Source organism: Crassostrea angulata, chromosome 2 (genome assembly GCF_025612915.1).
Source record: "Crassostrea angulata isolate pt1a10 chromosome 2, ASM2561291v2, whole genome shotgun sequence".
Lineage (NCBI taxonomy): Eukaryota > Metazoa > Mollusca > Bivalvia > Ostreida > Ostreidae > Magallana > Magallana angulata.
This window is the reverse complement of record NC_069112.1, coordinates 7,615,705-7,631,531: the sequence shown is the minus strand read 5'-3', so window position 1 is coordinate 7,631,531 and position 15,827 is coordinate 7,615,705. Positions and strand designations below refer to the sequence as shown.

Here is a 15,827-nt window from a genome sequence, read left to right as displayed (position 1 = left end):
TTTACATGGGGTAAAGACACAACTGCATTTTATCCATGTTTTATAACCACATTATAAAAAGTTACATTCTGTATTTCATAGGTGAATTGTAAATAAGAACATACTGAAGATATGTGTCACATTTGAAAAACAGTGTTTCAATCCAATCAGACAGAAGGCAAATCCTGTGTCGGCCCTCAATTCTATAACTAAGTTATGGTGATGTGTGTGTGGAGAGAGAGAGAGAGAGAGAGAGAGAGAGAGAGAGAGAGAATAAACATAGATTGAAGGTACATGTTTGAGAGTAAGGAGTAATTAATATAGTAAATGTAGATTTTTACGAGTTTGAGAAAAGGTTATAAAGCAACTAAGAAAAAAATCAGACACTGTTTACATGGTTTGTTCCCGTTTTGCACACATTTGAAAATTAGGTATCGAAAAAATGTGTGCGAAACGGGAATTTTACCAGGAGAGTTAATTGCTTAATTGCTATAGTCTATATCACAGTTCCAGTAAGGGCAATTGATAATAAAATAAATAAAACATATCTACTCGCAATTGATATTTACTTTTATTACATGTTACAATATAACTTGCATAAAAACACATTTTCATATAATTGACATCCATCTTCTTGAATTTAATTTCCGACTTCAATTTGATCACGAACAATTTCATTAATTTATTTCAAACTATTGTATATGTAGTGCTTTTCTTTATCTTGCTGTCTATATGAAGTACATGTACATGTAACAAGCTTGAAGAGAAAATATATTTTAATGTTCAATTATTGCTTTTGCTGACATAAATGGAGGAAATGTGTTTGGTGAAAACGCTGCTAAATATTTTTCAGTTATGCTATGGCTTGAATAACCAAAGAAAATATACAAACTCTATGATGATAAATCGGCAATTTTTCATGCTTCAAAAACTGTAAAGATATTTTCACAAAATCTATCAAATGTAGACCTACATGTAATTCATGCATGGTCAACCTTCTTCAGTTTGAAGTTTATCGAATCCATATTAAAATTATTATTTTAGTCGGAATTTTTTGTGCTTCATGTATTTAGCTACTGATTTGAATAACCAGAAAGTGACCCGCAATATATACTAAAGCGGTGGTGTCATAAGAACTACTGTCAAGTTGTAAAAAGAGACATGGAGTACCCCATGACTGTACGTGTAGTTTTCCCCTTCATCATTTAATTATACATCATATATATAATTATCCCTTGAATCAGCTTCCAGTTGGCTTGGAACCAGAATTTTCCCTCAATATTCATTTAATTTTATATTTAAGATAAATGGACAAAAATGTAGAAGTAAAATCATCTAATCATTATTTTTCTTATCAGGGAGCAGAAATTAAAGACTAAAAATATCATTATCTTTATTTTATCAAATGAAATAAATGCATGGTGAGTTATTAGAAATCAGACATAAAACACAACAAAATATCTATATTCTTTTTGCTAATTCATTGTAAGGCACTGATAAAACACAGGTAAAAATCCAGGTAAATGCTTTGATTGGAAGCAGACTATAATTGCTATCACAACACAAATCACACCTATTGTTCTATACCCAATTATCAAATGTGTGCAAAACGGGAACACACCGTTTACATAAATAAACCAAAAAATATGGATCAACATATAATTATACCCCCGCTTCAAAGGAGAGGGGGTATACTGTTTTACCCTTGTGTGTCTGTCCGTCTGTCTGTCTGTCTGTCTGTGTCTGTCTGTCCGTCCGTAACAAAAATTTCTGTCACATTTATCTCAGCAACAATTTATCACAGATGCTTGAAATTTTTACACAGTGTTTGTTAAGGCATGCCATATCAAGGGATATATTTTTGTACCAATCAGACGTCAACTTATTGTTAAATGACGACTTTGTTTATTTTTAGCCAAAATTTTCAAACAAATTTTCTTCAAAGATTTCTCAGCAGCTATTAATCGAAGATGCTTGAAATTTTAACACACTATTTGTTTAGGCATGCCATATTATGGGAAATATTTCTGTACCAATCGGATGCCAGCTTTCTGTTAAATGTCGACTTTGCTTATTTTGCATATTTACATCAGAGCGGGGGTATCACTAGTGAGCATTGGCTCACAGATATTTTGTGAAGCATTGTATCATATAAATGTATGTAATATTAAATCCCGCAATTGCGCGGGATATCATCAAGTACTAGAATGTAACAGTTGATGGTCTCTTTACAGGTTCCCAGGTTGTTTCTGGCTGTGCTGTTGACTGAAAGATCAACGGGAGAATATATGTGGTATAGTATACATGTAATAACACCATGTTCATGTAACTATACTATGTATTTTTAGGTCACCTGAGTCACTCAGGAGACCCATTGCTATCTCACGTTTGTCGTCGTGTGTCATTCATAGACATTTTAGTATACATCTTTTAAATGGGTATGAGGGCAGTGGTCTTTGTGTTAGTCCTGGGGTAAGAACTGATACTCGAGAGCATAGGCCGAGGTCAACATCAACTTCTTACCCAGGAACTGACAATATAACTATTGCCCACATTCCCATTTGATTATTGATGTGTTAGACGAGGAGAAACATAACCTTGTGGTAATGTCAGGACTAATTTATCTAGGGGGGCAGTAAAAAATCAACCAGGGTTAAGGGAATAGCAAAGCATGGGACATAAACCAGTAATTAACATGTATACACTGGTGGGTTCCCATTTTTCACAAATTTGAGGACTAGGTGTGAATTGTATTTTAATAGCAATTAAAGAAAGTAATAATGAGAGAGAAAAAGAGAGAGAGAGATTACATGTCTAAGAAAAGATACATATGTTTAACAGAGTAAGTAAGTCAGAGAAAAGAGAGAGTGAGAGAGATATTACATGTCTGAGAGAATAAGTAAGATGCACATGTTTAAATGTATAAGTGTAAGTTTCAGAGAGAGAGAGAGAGAGAGCAAACAGACATGTTATACAGAGCAATAAATATTAAATGATAGATATGGAACAACAAGAGTAAGGGAGTAAGAGACAAAGTTTAGTTGAGTTCATCTGAATGATGAGAAAAATAGATGCACATGTTTACAAGAGTAAGTCAGTGAGTAAGAAACAGAGACTACATGTCTGAGAGAATAAGATGTACATGTTTACATGTATAAGAGTAAGTCACAAAGAGAGAGAGAGAGAGAAAGAGAGAGAGAGAGAGACTACATGTCTGAGAGAATAAGATGTACATGTTTACATATATAAGAGTAAGTCACGAGAGAGAGAGAGAGAGAGAGAGAGAGAGAGAGAGAGAGAGAGACTACATGTCTGAGAGAATAAGATGCACATGTTTACATGTACACGAGGAAGTCACAAGAGAGAGAGAGAGAGAGACTACATGTCTGAGAGAATAAGATGCACATGTTTACATGTATAAGAGTAAGTCACAAGAGAGAGAGAGAGAGAGAGAGAGAGAGAGAGAGAGAGAGACTACATGTCTGAGAGAATAAGATGTACATGTTTACATGTACACGAGGAAGTAACAAGAGAGAGAGAGAGAGAGAGAGAGAGAGAAAGATAACATGTCTGAGAGAATAAGTAAGATGCACATGTTAACATGTATAAGAGTAAGTCACGAGAGAGAGAGAGAGAGAGATTACATGTCTGAGAGAATAAGTAAGATGCACATGTTTACATGTATAAGAGTAAGTATCTGAGAGAGAGAGAGAGAGAGAGAGACGACATGTCTGAGAGAATAAGTAAGATGCACATGTTTACATGTACACGAGGAAGTCACAAGAGAGAGAGAGAGAGAGAGAGAGAGAGAGAGAGAGAGAGAGAGAGAGAGAGAGAGAGAAAGACTACATGTCTGAGAGAATAAGTAAGATGCACATGTTTACATGTATAAGAGTAAGTATCTGAGAGAGAGAGAGAGAGAGAGAGAGAGAGAGAGAGAGACTACATGTCTGAGAGAATAAGATGTACATGTTTACATGTATAAGAGTAAGTCACAAGAGAGAGAGAGAGAGAGAGAGAGAGAGAGAGAGAGAGAGACTACATGTCTGAGAGAATAAGATGCACATGTTTACATGTACACGAGGAAGTCACAAGAGAGAGAGAGAGAGAGAGAGACTACATGTCTGAGAGAATAAGATGCACATGTTTACATGTATAAGAGTAAGTCACAAGAGAGAGAGAGAGAGACTACATGTCTGAGAGAATAAGATGTACATGTTTACATGTACACGAGGAAGTCACAAGAGAGAGAGAGAGAGAGAGAAAGATAACATGTCTGAGAGAATAAGTAAGATGCACATGTTAACATGTATAAGAGTAAGTCACGAGAGAGAGAGAGAGAGAGAGAGAGAGAGAGAGAGAGAGAGAGATTACATGTCTGAGAGAATAAGTAAGATGCACATGTTTACATGTATAAGAGTAAGTATCTGAGAGAGAGAGAGAGAGAGAGACGACATGTCTGAGAGAATAAGTAAGATGCACATGTTTACATGTACACGAGGAAGTCACAAGAGAGAGAGAGAGAGAGAGAGAGAGAGAGAGACTACATGTCTGAGAGAATAAGTAAGATGCACATGTTTACATGTATAAGAGTAAGTATCTGAGAGAGAGAGAGAGAGAGAGAGAGAGAGAGAGAGAGAGAGAGAGAGAGAAAAGAGAGACTACATGTCTGAGAGAATAAGTAAGATGCACATGTTTACATGTATAAGAGTAAGTATCTGAGAGAGAGAGAGAGACTACATGTCTGAGAGAATAAGTAAGATGCACATGTTTACATGTACACAAGGAAGTCACAAGAGAGAGAGAGAGGGAGAGAGAGAGAGACTACATGTCTGAGAGAATAAGTAAGATGCACATGTTTACATGTACACGAGGAAGTCACAAGAGAGAGAGAGAGAGAGAGAGAGAGAGAGAGAGAGAGAGAGAAAAGAGAGACTACATGTCTGAGAGAATAAGTAAGATGCACATGTTTACATGTATAAGAGTAAGTATCAGAGAGAGAGAGAGAGAGAGAGAGAGAGAGAGAGAGAGAGAGACTACATGTCTGAGAGAATAAGTATGATGCACATGTTTACATAAAAGATAAAAAGTGTTTACCGGTACATGTTTATTTATGAAAAAATGAGGGACAGAGGCTTAGAGAAAGAATGAGAGATAAGAAGTACTTGCTTAGCTTCAAAATTTTGAGATAGTAAATGAAGGAGTAATAATGTGTGTGAGAGAGAGAGAGAGAGAGAGAGAGAGATTACATGTCTAAGAGAAATAGAAAGATGCATATATTTAACAGGGAGTAACTCAGAGAAAAAGAGAGAGAGAAATTACAATAGTAAGATGCACATGTTTATAAGAATAAGAAGAGAGAGAGATTACATCTTTGAGAGTAAGATATATTTAGTACATGTACATGTTTGATGGAGTTTGTCTGAAAGACAGAAATAGATAGAAAGAGAGAGCAAAAATACATGTTTAGAAGAGAAATCTGAGGAGACAGAGAAAAAGCATGTGTTAGGAAAAAATCAGAGAGAGAGGAGGAATAAGATCTAAAGAGAGAGAGAGAGGAGGAATAAGAGAGAGAGAGAGAGAGCATGTTTAGTATTAAAATTATGAGAAACAGAGATTAAGAGAAAGAAATAGAAAGAGCAGGAATACATGTTAGGTAAATTGAGACAGTAAATACCCGGTAATTAAATTAAATTGAGATGTGTACTCTACATCTTATTTATTTTTCTCTCTCTGACTTCCTTTGCTAGATAATCATATAATACACTTTCTCAATTATGTACACATCCAAGAGAGAGAAACAGAGAGAAAGATATATAGAGATAAAACGATGGCAAGAGAGAGAGAGAGAGAGAGAGAGCACCTCTTTCTCACTCGGCAATCTGATGTTGTATTTTTCTACTGGTTGAGTGTCTCTATAATCAGAACCAGAATAATAGACCGTCAATTATCTAAGTAGGGAAAATATATTATTCTTTAAAAAACCCAAATATATTTCTTTTAAAATTTGACATTGAATATATAAAACAATAATAATCCTAAAACTCTTTATTTTCATTCAACAGGTTATGACCCAGACCGCCCACATCATGGACACAGCAAGCTCCCAATACATCACAGCAAGCTCCCCATACCGAGTACATCTGTGTTCTAAGTGTCCGGGGGACACAGCGTACTATTGTGTATCGTGTCCATGTGATCTGTGTCCTCAGTGTAAAGAGAACCATGTAAAAGATCTCCAAACAATAGACCATGATGTTGTGTCACACCGTGATAAAATCAACTACATCCCAACACAAGAGATCTGTGTGAGACATCCTAGCCATGTTTATACAAAGTACTGTGAACCGTGTCAAGTTCCTGCCTGTAATAATTGCCAAACACATAGAAAACACACTCAGATAGATGTTAAAACAGCCTATAAAACAAAGCGACAACAACACAGAGGAACCATTCACACCATCAGAAGTGAGGCTCTCTTTTACAGACCTGTTCTCCTGACAGGAATCAAAGCTGATGTCAAAACCTGTCACACAGAATTCTCCCCCCTTCAATCAGAGATGTTAACAAAGGCCCAGAGACTGAAGGATCTCATTGACTATGTGGTATATGATCTATTGAACTATGTGTTATGTTACTTTGATTTCAAACACAGATGTGAAAAACAAAAGATAGAAATGATCAGACATATTGGCAGACTAAGGAGATATGAACACAGATATGTACAGCCAGCATTCACATTCAGTGCGCTACAATTCCTCTCCTTCACAAAGACAGCCCTCCCCCAGATACATCTTACACTCCACACCAGCCAGCTCTCCATGACTGAGTCACTCAACAAGGAGGATGTGATGGAGTCACTGAGTGCAATCCAAATCACAGAGAGAGGAAACCGACGCGTAGGAAACCAGTGTCGGCTGAAACTGACGTCTGGTGCTGAGCTCCATCATTCTCTCACACTGACAGGTGTTGATCGTTGTTTTCACATTTCCTGTGTGACATCAGACCGGGTCTGGGTCAATGATTGGAACAATCTCATGTTGACAGACACAACAGGTGTCCCTCTACATCGTGTGGAGGATTCATGTTTTGGTGTAGGAATACACACAGTGAACAGTGAGAGTGAACTGATTTATATAGATAGGAAACATAACATCAACAAACTGTCAAAGGATATGAAAACAACCACCACATTTATAGAGAGAACAGACTCTACATGGGAACCACGGTGTGTGTACTGGTCCACTGGGGATCTACTGGTCGGGATGTATAACTATGATACAAAGACAGGCAAGGTAACAGGCAAGGTAACCCGGTACAACCAGAGTGGACAACTCACACAAACCATACAGTACCACAACACAGGACGGGGACTGTATAGTGATCCTCGCTATATAACAGAGAACAACAATGGGGATGTCGTGGTGTCTGACTCTTGGTCTCGTGCTGTAGTGGTGACAGAGCGTGGAGGAAGACATCGTTTCTCCTACACAGGACCTCCATCAGGATCAGTACTAGTGCCACGTGGAATCTGTACTGACGCGCTGTCACACATCCTGGTGTGTGATTATACAACCTACACAGTACAGATGATAAATAAGGACGGTCGGTTCCTGTCACATCTACTGACAGAATCACAAGAGATGGGTTATCCATGCAGCCTGAGTTATGATGTCAACACTCACCGTCTCTGGGTCGGATCATTTTACAACAACAAGGTGTGTGTCTACAGGTATATCACCAGACAGGACGCTCTGACAGGTAAGTCTGAGTCATTATCATTCACATTAATTAGATATAGATAACTAAGACACACAGTCCGTGTTAATTATCAGTCAATAAGATACATGTAAGACATGTTTATCTGTGTGATTGTTTGTCAATATAAACAACTCATTGTTACAGGGTTAGCTGTATCTACCAGTCATTGGGATTCAGTGTTTATCTAAAATAAACAGAAATTAGATACATTATTTTATTAATTAAATGTACAGTTACATGTCATTGTAATTAGTGAATAGAAATAACAGGTTGCTGTATTTAATTATGAAATATATAGAGTGACTCATGTATATGTAATCGGTTATTTTGTGACATAATAAATGACTCAATGCAATTATTTAGATAAATATTAAAGCAAGTGTCATGGTAATCAGGTTAAAGTTTTAATTTGTAGATGTAGCTCTATCATTACATAATGTTTGTAATTAATTAATTAACAGCTAATTAATGACTTGTTGTAGATGAACACAGACCCCGTCCTGATGAGGACACCATGTCCAGCTCAACACCAGTCGTATAATGGAGATAGCTGGGATATTGACAGGTTGTAAATGTTTCTGTACAAATCTAGTCTGCTCTCAATACCACACATGTTGTTTGTCACTTTGTTCAACATCTGCAGCTGAAATTGAGCTGTGTATAATTCACATGGACTGTAATACTGACTCCTGTTTATTTCACACTTTGTGATCATCCAAACATGGCTGACTGTTGCTGAGTGAGAAACATCATGTTATACAAGTTTTATTTTCTGAATGTGGAATATTATAAAACAAATATCCACATGAAGTCTATAATATTAAACTGAACAATTATAAATTGTAAATGTCAGATCATTATCAATTCGAAAATGTATCTTTGTTTTGCTAATTGTGCCATTATTATACCACATGTAATGGAATTGTTAGAGAATAATGACTTCGACCTAAGAATTTTATCATGTTTAATATGAAACTTTTAAGGTATTTAGGACACAATGTGTGGATGTGCTAATTACTAGGAAGTTCCAATTCATTTATCTTTCTAGGAATTTTAGCCCCATTGAACTTAGAATTTTGTCCAAATGTTGAATTTAGCAATGATTTTTGTTGTAGGTAGTTAGAACACAATGTGTTGATTTGCACATTTCTAGGAAATTTTAATTACAATGTTTTGTCTTCAAATTTTGAACCATTAGAATTTAGTATGTTGCTGTTTAAGACAAATGATTAAATATATGCATAATTGCAGAAAGTTTTGATCTGATGATGTTTTGCTAATAATGCCCTTTATCATTTTTAGCTAACTGAGCTGAAAGCTCAAGTGAGCCTTTCTGATCACATTTTGTCTGTCGTCTGTCTGTTTGTTTGTCTGTCCTCTGTCCGTCAACTTTTCACATTTTCAACATCTCCCCCAGAACTACTGGGTCAATTTCAACCAAACTTGGCACAAAGCACCCTTAGGCAAAGAAGATTCAAAGTTGTGAAAATTAAGAAACGTGCCCCTTTTCAAAGGGAGATAATTAGGATTTATGTATCCCAACCTGAGAGAAATTCAAAGCCACCCTCCCATCCCTTTAATTGAGGTGGTATGGAACATCTGTCAATAATAATGTGGATTAAAGTACATTACTATTGAAGTACTTTCATTGGACAATGGTTTAGAATTTTCTTTCACAATATTTTACAACAAAATATGTTTTAGAAAATTTTGGAAAAGTAATAAATTTTTCAAACCCGACTCGAACTCGTGACTTACAGGTCCGTAGTGAGCGCTCTAACCCACTGCACTGCGCTGTAAGGTAACAATGATGGGAAAGAAACTACCGGTATTTATAAAATTATACTTGATTTATTGTTTATTTCGATAAATAATATGACACAACATAAAGGTGTCCCATACCACCTTACATGTAAAGAATGAATTTTATCAAAATTTTGATTTATTCTATTAATTTAACAAATTTTTCAAAAAGCGGTCCCCATACAATTTGCATCAGTTGCAATCAGCCAGTACCAGAATTACATGCTTCCAGATTTACGTTTTTGCGCACTGCGTCAGAAAGTGGTGTAGAATGCCACCTTAATGCATACTCTGCCATTCATGATGTGTAGCGTTGTCAAGTAATGGGAGAACATGGAGTATTTGAGCTTGCTTACTTTTTCTTTCCTTTTTGTCCAAGTATTTGGTATTAATCATTTAATACAATAATAAATTATTTTTGTTTCTTGCAGACAAGCTGCTTTTCAAACGCCTTCAGGGGGAGACAGAAGAAAACCTTCCAGGATTATCCATAATTCCAATGGAGTTACAGAAGCCAAATAATTACCGATCAACGGAAAGTCAACGGACTTTGTGTTCTGTGCGTGAACTCTACATAAACAACGTGTCATGAATGGACTCTGTATCTGTGTAGGTGAACAAAAATAACGCGTCATCAATGGACACTGTTGCTGTGTAGGTGAACTCTGCACAAAAACAACGCGTCATCAATGGTCTCTGTGTACGTGAAATCTGCACAAAAATAATGGAATCGGGGTTTTTTTGTGTACATGAACTCTACTGTAATTTGTTATACGTTTTTTTTATCAATTTTATCTTAGTGTAAATTTTGTCAGTATATAATATGTTTTACATATCTAAGCTCCTGAAATTTCTGGTATCATTCGGTGCTAAGAAGGAGATGTCCATTACAATTGTAGCCAATGTGTCACATATTGTTTTGTTTTTTAGCTCACCTGAGCTGAAAGCTCAAGTGAGCTATTCTGATCACTTTTTGTCTGTCGTCTGTCTGTCCGTCCGTCCGTCCGTAAACTTTTCACATTTTCAACATCTTCTCAAGAACTACTTGGCCAATTTCAACCAAACTTGGCACAAATCATCCTTAGGCAAAGGGGATTCAAAGTTGTGAAAATTAAGGGCCACACCCGTTTTCAAGGGGAGATAATTAGAAATTAATGAAAAATTTCGAGAAATTTTCAAAAATCTTCTTCTCAAGAACCAGAAAGCCAGGAAAGCTGAAGCCTGTGTGGAAGCATCCTCAGGTAGTGTAGATTCAAAGTTGTGAAATTCATGACCCCCGGGGGTAGGGTGGGGCCACAATGGGGGGTCGAAGTTTTACATAGGAATATATAGAGTAAATCTTTAAAAATCTTCTTCTCAGAAACTAATCAGCCAGGAAAGCTGAAACTTGTATGGAAGCATCCTCAGGTAGTGTAGATTCAAAGTTGTGAAAATCATGACCCCTGGGGGTAGGATGGGGCCACAATGGGGGGTCGAAGTTTTACATAGGAAAATATAGAGTTAATCTTTAAAAAATTTTCTTCTCAGAAGCTAATAAGCCAGGAAAGCTGAAACTTGTGTGGAAGCATCCTCAGGTAGTGTAGATTCAAAGTTGTGAAAATCATGATCCCTGGGGGTAGGGTGGGGCCACAATGGGGGGTCGAAGTTTTACATAGGAATATATAGAGTAAATCTTTAAAAATCTTCTTCTCAGAAACTAATCAGCCAGGAAAGCTGACACTTGTATTGAAGCATCCTCAGGTAGTGTAGATTCAAAGTTGTGAAAATCATGACCCCTGGGTATAGGGTTGGGCCACAATGGGGGGTCGAAGTTTTACATAGGAAAATATAGAGTAAATCTTTAAAAATCTTCTTCTCAGAAACTAATCAGCCAGGAAAGCTGAAACTTGTGTGGAAGCATCCTCAGGTAGTGTAAATTCAATGTTGTGAAAATCATTATCCCTGGGGTAGGGTGAGGCCACATTGGGGGGGGGGGGGTGTTAAAATTTTACATAGGGATATATAGAGTAAATCTTTAAAAATCTTCTTCTCAGAAACTAATCAGCCAGGAAAGCTGAAACTTGTGTGGAAACATCCTCAGGCAGTGTAGATTCAAAGTTGTGAAAATCATGATCCCCTGGGTATAGGGTGGGGCACAATGGGGGGTCGAAGTTTTACATAGGAATATATAGAGTAAATCTTTAAAAATCTTCTTCTCAGAAACTAATCAGCCAGGAAAGCTGAAACTTGTGTGGAAGTATCCTCAGGTAGTGTAGATTCAAAGTTGTGAAAATCATGATCCCTTGGGGTAGGGTGAGGCCACATTGGGGGGGGGGGGGTGTTGAAGTTTTACATAGGAATATATAGAGTAAATCTTTAAAAATCTTCTTCTCAGAAACTAATCAGCAAGATGATTCTTTTATAATTGTTAAGACTTTGGCTCCAGGACAATTCTTCGGCCTCACAAAAAGGTTCAGAGTTTGATGTAGCTAAATATCCCATATATAAACAATTGTAAAGGATCTTTTTGAGAACTGCATATGACTATAAAATTGAAGCAGGCAGCTATTTTTTCATTAGAATCTTTTTGTATTACTGTATTGAGTTATTGCCCTTGATTTATTGATTCTTGATTATTTTAATTAATGCATCCACTGTTAACCAATTATTGTGACGATTATTTTTATACAATAATAAATATTCAATGTATATAAGTTGTTCTGCATAAGTAGTTTTGGGTTAGGCCGGATAAGTTTGTTTATTTTTGATTTCCAATTTTTAGATACTATGAATTATTTTAGGCCGGCACATATATAGGGACAGTGTCTACTGCATTACGACGAGCGACTGTTTTTGGGGTTAAATTTGAACAGGTACGGATAGATTGAGTGTGTGGACATTCCTGCTCTATATAATCTCCGTGTTTTCTAACCTACGATACAGAGTGTGTGGTCATCCCTGCCCTGTATCGCATTAATACAAGTGTGCGGGCATACCTGCTTGTATTGGTGGTGGTTGCGGTGGAGCACTAGTGTGTTGTCATCCCTGCTGGTGTTCTGCCCTTTCTAGCGCAAGTGTGCGGCACTCCCTGCTTGCGTTAGGTTGAGCTGTTGGCGCAAGTGTGCGGTCATCCCTGCTTGCGTTAATGTTGGTACCTGTTGAGTTGCGTAGGTGTGCGGTCATCCCTGCTTGCGTAACGTTGAGTCCCTATATATGTGCAGGAGCGGTGATTAAAGTCTGCTCTTGTAAGTATTGGCAGCAATCGGCTATCCGAGTTCCTAGGGGGAAAAATGGATTTTATTTATACAGGATCTACATGTATTATTGTACATTGTCCAGATTGTTTGTATTATGACTCCATTAAGCTGACTTTATCATACCTAATGTTCCTCAGGTGAGCGATGTGGCCCATGGGCCTCTTGTTTACAATTTTTTATTAAAAGAATTGAAAAAAAGTATCAACCAAACACACAACTCCTCTTTACCGTATTTGGATTAATAGAAATTTTTTTACTACATATATATATATATATATATATATATATATATATATATATATATATATATATATGTATTGTGATGTGGAATACATGTCTATTAAGGGAATCTTCCCTTTATGAATTTTTCAATTCAAAATTTCTTGTGCAGAGTCAAATGACTTGAATAAAATAAGTATTCATGTAAAGTGAATATCATGGTTTTTTTTGCTCCTGATATTGTTAATTATGTCTTAGACCAAGAACATTTGGAGTGAAATTCTTGTGAAGGCACTCTGTTGGCAGTGTACATTAATGATGCATAAAACTTTAAAGGATTGGTTTCCATTGGTCAACAGGTTTTAGCAACTTGTGTATTAGAGGAGAATGTTGGTTTTCTGTTACGAGTCTGGGATGGAACAAAGCCAATGAAGTAAGTGTTAAGTCATTGATGTGTAGTTTTAAACGGCTATTCAAATATCAAAATGATTGGGATAAGCAGATCAACACAAAAAATTGAGAATTTGATAAGAACTTTCCTTTAAAATGTTTGATAATAATTGGACTCTAAACCTTCATTTTTTAAAAAAAGGGAAAAAAAAACCAGCATAATAATGGTACATGTATTTGAAATTGTGAAAAAAAAGATATTTATGCTCTAAAAATCTTCGTTGAAATCTAAATAAAACAGCATATGGTTAAATATTTGGAAATGTGATGATATAGTTCCTAACCCCCGCATCAATTCTTGCTGCTGCAGCCCTATGCGAGAGTTTGACATCTCAGCGGCTGATTTGGTTGTGGATAAGAGACAGGATCTGCTGGATGTGGCAGGGAACCTGGCCCTAGATGTAGCCCTGTATGATGATCATTACACAACAGGAAAAAACATCAAAGTAATGGAATGTGTTAAAAATCATCAAAGGAACAGGATGTCTTTAATGATTCAGTTTTTAGCTCACCTGAGCTGAAAGCTCAAGTGAGCTTTCTGATCACTTTTTGTCCGGCGTCCGTCCGTCTGTTTGTCTGTCCATCTGTCCGTCCATCCGTCTGTCTGTAAACTTTTTACATTTTCGACTTCTTCTCCAGAACCACTTGGCCAATTTTAACCAAACTTTGCACAAAGCATCATTTGGTAAAGGGGATTCAAGTTTGCGAAAATGAAGGGCGGCACTCTTTTTCAAGGGGAGTTAATTAGGATTTATTGAAAATTTGCTAATATTTAAAAAAAATCTTCTCAAAACCATTTGGCCAGGAAAGCTGAAAGTTTTGTGGAAGCATCCTCAGATAGTGTAGATTCAAGGTTGTTAAAATCATGACCCCCCGGGGGTATGGTGGGGCCACAATGGGGGGGGGGGGGGCGAAGTTTTACGTAGTAATATATTGAGTTAATCTTTAAAAATCTTCTTCTCAGAAACTAATCAGCAAGGAAAGCTGAAACTTGTATGGAAGTATCATCAGGTAGTGTAGATTCAAAGTTGTGAAAATCATGATCCTTTGGGGTAAGGTGAGGCCACTCTGGGGGTCAAAGTTTTATATAGAATATATATATATAGAGTAAATCTTTCAAAATCTTCTCAAAAACCAATCAGCGAGAAAGCTGAAACTTGTGTGTAAGCATCCTCGTGTAGTGTAAATTTTAAGTTGTGAAAACCATGACCCCCAGGGTTAGGGTGGGGCCACAATCGCGGGTTGACCTTTTACATAGGAATATATAGTGTAAATCTTTTAAAATCTTCTTCTCATAATCCATTTGGCCAGAAAAGCTGAAACTTGTGTGGATGCATCCTCAGATTGTGAAGATTCAAGTTTGTTCAAATCATGGTCCATGGGGTTGAGGTGGGGCCACAATGGGGGGTTGAACTTTAACATGTACAAAGGAATATAAAGTGTAAATCTTTAAAAATCATCTTCTCAAAAACTAATCAGCCAGGAAAGCAGAAACTTGTTTGGGAGTATCCTCAGGTAGGGTAGATTCAAGTTTGTTCAAATCATGAATCCCGGGCAGAATGGGGTCACAACATGGGGGGGGGGGGGGGGGTGGGGGGGGTGCTAAAATATACATATGAATATAGATAGAAATTTTTTTTAAAAATATCTTTTCCAAAAACCACTTGCTAAGATAAGCTGTAACTTTACTGAAAGCAACCTCAGATAATGTAGATTTAAATTCTTTCAAATCAGAATCTTGAGGAGTTGGGTGGGGCCCAATGGGATTCCAATTTTACAATTGTTTGATGCTTGATGTAGGTTTATACAATTGTTTGATGAAGTAGGTGTATATCCCATATATAAACAATTGTTTACAATCTTTTTGAGAACTGCAATGCTCAACAAGTGATATAGATATAAAATCATCATAGTAGAAAAGGGACTTGATTATAAACATAAGAATATCCAGGGGGAAAAAAAGACTTTTATTTATACAGGATCTACTTGTAAACTACATTGTCCAGATAGTTTCCATATGACTCCATTAAACTGATTTTATCGTACCTATGTTGCTGAGGTGAGCGATGTGGCCCATGGGCCTCTTGTTTAGTTTTGATTTTTACACAAATAATCTTGTATGTTGAAGTAAACATTATTTTCAAAGGGGAATAACTCAAAATTTGTATTTTTCAGTCAGGATGAAAAAACAGTTATTCCCCTTGAGAATGAGAAATGAATTTGATGGTGTTTATCCCTGACAGTTTTATTGGTAGGATTGAATATCAGTTAATGTATTTTTACATTATATCGTGATCATTTGGAAAGAAGTGATCTGATAAGCTCTTGTAAGAATTTGATAAGTTTTAGATGGTTTTTTATACAATGTTATTTAGTTTT

At 36.6% G+C, this 15,827-nt stretch overlaps 1 protein-coding gene across 6 annotated transcripts in view; it reads left to right on the top strand.

The window, feature by feature from the left end:
- LOC128171918 (uncharacterized) overlaps nucleotides 1–10,075 on the top strand; it is a 32,684-nt gene extending 22,609 nt beyond the window's left edge. For 4 of the 6 annotated variants that reach the window (XM_052837696.1, XM_052837694.1, XM_052837695.1 and 1 more), the window contains 4 exons: nucleotides 2,214–2,272; nucleotides 6,045–7,740; nucleotides 8,223–8,305; nucleotides 9,975–10,075. In XM_052837696.1, the coding sequence (XP_052693656.1) occupies nucleotides 6,048–7,740; nucleotides 8,223–8,281 (1,752 nt within the window). In that variant the 5' untranslated portion in view covers nucleotides 2,214–2,272; nucleotides 6,045–6,047 and the 3' untranslated portion in view covers nucleotides 8,282–8,305; nucleotides 9,975–10,075. Of the gene's footprint in view, nucleotides 1–2,213; nucleotides 2,273–6,044; nucleotides 7,741–8,155; nucleotides 8,179–8,222; nucleotides 8,309–9,974 lie in introns of those variants that run through there. The other 2 variants (XM_052837697.1, XM_052837693.1) reach the window with 2 other exon arrangements.
- The last annotated feature ends 5,752 nt before the right edge of the window (nucleotides 10,076–15,827 follow it).